Source organism: Hyalella azteca, unplaced genomic scaffold (genome assembly GCF_000764305.2).
Source record: "Hyalella azteca isolate HAZT.00-mixed unplaced genomic scaffold, Hazt_2.0.2 contig327, whole genome shotgun sequence".
In the NCBI taxonomy this organism is placed as follows: Eukaryota; Metazoa; Arthropoda; class Malacostraca; order Amphipoda; family Hyalellidae; genus Hyalella; species Hyalella azteca.
Window position 1 is genome coordinate 5,002 of NW_025930680.1, and position 4,868 is coordinate 9,869.

Sequence of the window (4,868 nt, forward strand, 5' to 3'; positions counted from 1 at the left end):
GCGTATATGGCACCTGATAGCTTTGGGGCTTAATTCACTGTCGAAGGCAGGAAGTTTGTGATGCGCACTACAATATGATAAAATTGTGCGGTTTACAAAATTGTGAACCGCAGTTGAAAATATTCAAATTTTGTTAAACTTGTTTGTATAACCGAAGATACATTTTTCAATGCCTTTCTCCTCTTGTACACCTTAATAATATTTCCATGCTCTCAAGCAACCCGTGTTTCAAAAACAGCAAAATAAAAAATCAATATTTTTACCGAAAAACTATTTTTGTCATAAAAGTAATGAAATTACTATCTAACTACCACGCAAGCTCCAAAAATTTATAAAGTCAATTGTAATCTTGTTCCATCGTACGACTTAACAAACGAACGATTACACACATAATGACGCCATTCCAGGGGCGGGAGATGGTCAAATACCTACCCCTGACCAGGGTCATCAGAGTCAGCATGACCAGCTGCTCGTTTCAGTTATATTACGCAGATTCAGTCAATCGTGCAATGGACTACCGCACTGAGCTCCTAATTTGCAGCCGAATGCGGCAGGTGGTCGATTCGCACCTGATTCACCTAAAAACCGAGTCAAAATAAAATTTGAATTTCGACTGGGTGTTCATGGCATGCGCACGGTTCTGACGTAAGTTCGTTGGTGCAAGTAGTTTTGTCGAATGTTGTTGCTTCAACTCCGACAGTCGTTTCAGAAAACGGTNGAAGTTGATTCTAAATGCATCCACCGCTTCAACGGTGGATATCTCACGTACGACGCAGCGGTGGATTACTGCCGCCAACAGTTCGGCAGGCTGCCTGTGATAGATGACTGCTCCACCTTCACTGAAGTTGCTACCTTTGTTGACGATGGATGTTAGCTGGATAAAGTCACAAGCTAGATAGTTGTAACAAAAAGCAAATCACGTTTTTGACTTGAAAATGTTACGCCAGTTGACAACGGCACGGGGTTACTATGAAGGCGGCAGAGCCTGCAGTAGTGTCTGGTACCTTCAACATTATTTGCCTGTTGGAACATGGGCCTGCGATATATATGAACAATAATACCATACTTGCATAGTAAAAAAGGAAACATTTGAGTAATCTAGGATTTGGTATTAAAGGCTAGACTCTTGAGAATTAAAAAAAACAGGCTCCATGAAACTTGTACTAACGATTGGGACAAACTTTTTGCTATTGTTTTCTATTGTACACGTTTTTTTTTCTATCGTACACGGGGTGCAGCTAATGACGGCTTCAGGAGAGGTACCATCAAATTTCGCCTAACTACGAGAACACGTAGAAGGCCTAATAGAAGTACACATAAAGAACGATTTTTCGTCTGTGATTGGTAGGTTTAAGTTTCAAAAACCGGCAGTGTTTGGCTGATAAAGTTACGAACTATTTCTGATAAATAAGCCACTGACTGACAATTTCAAGCACTCTACCTCCCATATTCCGGCAGACTCGGCCGAGGCTAACAAAGGCTTCTGGTTGGGCGCGACTTACTCCTCCAGAGACGGCGTCTGGCGCTGGAGCGACGGTGCGGCCGTTCCAATGGGCGCTCCGTACTGGGCGTTTGTAAGTGATTTTACGATACAAAATATCCACCAAGACGAGAATTATAAAGTATAGAAGTTGATGATTTATCCTGCATTTAATCCAGATTAATGCGTAGAAAATGCATCAGCTTATGCATCTCGGACAAATGAAGTAAAAGAAAGTCAGATTAAAATGTAAATTTACAGCATGTTACGAAGATAAAGAAAAATTACATGTAATTTAGACGTGTAATAAATTCAGTCGAAGAAATTTATTCTAATTTAAATTTAACTGAACTTCAAATAGAAGCAATAATACAACATTAATTTTCATGAGGTAATTTATTTCCATTATGTTATTTGATGAAAATTTCCATTATACGTAGAGAACCTTGATGGCACGAGTACTCAAGCTGCTGTGATTGTTGCAGGCCACCCCATTTCGTCAGTCGCCATCTCAACTTTTCTCGATTTCTCGTTTCGTTGTATGTGTTTATCTTACTTTGCGTGACTTGTTATTAGGCATGCGTACACTAATGGAGGGCTAATGGTACATTTGAGGTAACCCCGTAAAATCTTCGCCGGAGCCAAGGTCCACGAACAACTGGGGTAAGGAGTTCGGGTGCCGGTTTGTGTACAATTTTGTGCCCGCGCTGTGCCTCAAAATTGCTCACAAACCGGTGCCCATAATTCTTTACCCCAGTTGTTCGTGCACCTTGTCTTCAGGGACGATTTTACGGGCTTACTTTAAATGTGTAATTAGCTCTCCAATAATATCCTCTATTGCGTATTGGCCTGCAAATTCAAGATGGAAAGGTGAAGGTATTAAAACTAACTTATTTCGCGTACTTCTTTCCATGTGTTCATGTAATCTTGCGTAACTTGTTATTTGGCTTGCGTATTGGTCTGAAAATTCAAAATGGTTTACACATCTTGTGGTTCTTCTTTCGACCATGAAGCTCATAGATACAGCGCAGTCTCTATGCGCAAGGTTGCGTTGCTGACTATCGTACTCTTCTTGTATAGTAACTATCCTCATGGACAGACGCTGATATATTAGCAAAATACTAACATTCTGTTTATAAACCAACAAAACAAAATGAAATGACGTTTTAGCATACTTGAATATCAAAATCACATCCAGAGACGCAATCAAAGTTAAGACAGAATGAGCAAAATCATTGAAACTAGTTTGTGACTGTAAATAAACACATAAGGCAGGGCTAATTTCACTGCCGAGCTACACTTGATTTACGCACATTTTAAAATATTGGTACAAGAATCCAGCTTCTTCATCTTGCCAGTGAAGCAATTAACGTCTTGGTGATATTTACTCGCGTTTACATCGGCTGCTATGTAAACATCCCAAAACCATTTTCGTGGAGCCTGATATTAGCGATAAGCCGCATCATGAATAATAAATTATTTTCAGAATGCACCAGTGAAGGCGGGGAGAGAACCTTCAGGCGGTACTGGGTCCAACTGCGCCGTCATCTACCCCGCTGGAAACTGGGCAGTTTTTGATCATCCATGTGGAGCAACAAATGCTAATCCTATTTGCTCGAGAACACCACTGCATGGTGAGAAAATTATGAGTTCCGTATGCCCAACACATATCTACATGCAATTATGCAATTTATACTGCAATTATGAGAGCAATTTTTTGAAATAGTGATCTTCATATTTCATGAAAATTGTTCAGAAATTCAACTATAGGTATAAACACGTTCCTCTAATAGCCTCATTTAGTTTTCATATAAGTTTACACAGCACACATTTATATTTCAATACAGGACATTGTGGGCAACCATTTGTACTGGTGGGCACGCAATGCGTCCACGTCATCCAGGCTGGAAGTACTTGGGCTGCCGCACGCACCCTGTGTGGACTGATTGGTGGAGACTTGATCATTCTAGATGACTGTCATCAGTACCGCAAGGTCTACCTCTACCTAACCGAGAAAGGTGACGCCCTAAAAAGTCTGATTAAATGTTATACCAAAATTAAGATTTACTGTGCACTAAACTGTTTCCTACCAATAAATAAAAGTAATTTACCAAGCACGGTAGTAAATAACTCAGAAAGTTGAACTCATCTGTACAGAAGTCATTCAAACCAGAATCTGTGAGGCACCTGAACAAAAAGTCAGGCACCCACCTGTGACGCTGGGTGCCTTATAAAGCAAGGAATCCTGAATTACTGTCTAGTATATTGGTACTTCACGATTACATGCATCTAGTACATTTTTCGGTTACATCGCATTTTCAAAAGCTAATTTTGAGCATTCTTGAAAATTGTGGTCGTGTACTTAAAGTTTGAAATTTAAGATTATATTACATAATACTCATATTTCTTCCTTTTCTAAGGTTACAAACCGTATGCATTTTGGATCGGTGGCTCAGATCTCGCCGTCGAAGGGCAATGGCGCTGGATAGACGGTTCGCCGATGGCTATGGGTGTTCCCTACTGGGGCATTGTAAGCTGAATCTTTAGTTGAAATATAACCAATCTGCATGAAAGTAAAAATGGTAAATTTATAAGATATTCGAATTTGCTGATATTTTCTACAAATTTACTCCAGCATAAAGTGTATTTAACCTAGAATTCAGTTCCGCGCTTCAGGCCTTCCGCCATGTAATCACAATTCAGGAAATGCAGAGCTGCGAACAGTTTAGTAATTTATATTCAAATCTGATGTATCTGCTCTGTGCGTTCATTATTTAAGACAGTCATTGCTTAAATAGTGTTAATTGAGGTCACTTCTCAATAATAATTTTTTACAACATCCTTTCAACGAAAATTAAACAAATAAAAACTGATTTAAAATAGTCATATTCATCTGTATGAAAATAGTGGTCAGCGAACAAATTTCTAATTAAAAAGTCGTGTTAGATCATATTTCAGTTACATTTGTATACTAATCCTAATATGTTGGTACATGCATCAATAATCTTCCCTGTAGATTTTATTAGAAATAATTTCGTTGTCCGTTGATCGTCAACAAGTATACACTTTACTCGCCACGTATGCCGATCAAGATTGTTCAAGTATTTCTCGACGTAAACAGGCATCAGATAATTAATTGGATATTATTAATTAAATATTTTTCACGTAGTGCGTCTTGCAAAACAGCATATAAAATTAAATTATTTATCTGAACCACAGGAAGGTGCAGGAGCTCTAGAACCAAACAACCCCGGAGTTGAGAACTGCATGGAGCTCAGTTCTGCATGGATGTACCGCTTCTCCAACACGCTGTGCAACAACACGCGTCGGGTGGTGTGCGAGACCCATCCCCTCTAGGGGAAATATTAAGATGGGGGTCCCTTCTAGA

At 39.4% G+C, this 4,868-nt stretch overlaps 1 protein-coding gene across 1 annotated transcript; it reads left to right on the forward strand.

The window, feature by feature from the left end:
* Nucleotides 1-392: 392 nt before the first annotated feature.
* LOC108673868 (macrophage mannose receptor 1-like) lies at nt 393-4,868 on the forward strand. The gene is made up of 7 exons (XM_018161750.2): nt 393-452; nt 701-869; nt 1,459-1,574; nt 2,967-3,114; nt 3,328-3,498; nt 3,901-4,010; nt 4,700-4,868. Exons 1-7 carry the CDS (start codon nt 393-395, stop codon nt 4,835-4,837), a joined length of 912 nt encoding a protein of 303 aa, XP_018017239.1. The 3' UTR covers nt 4,838-4,868.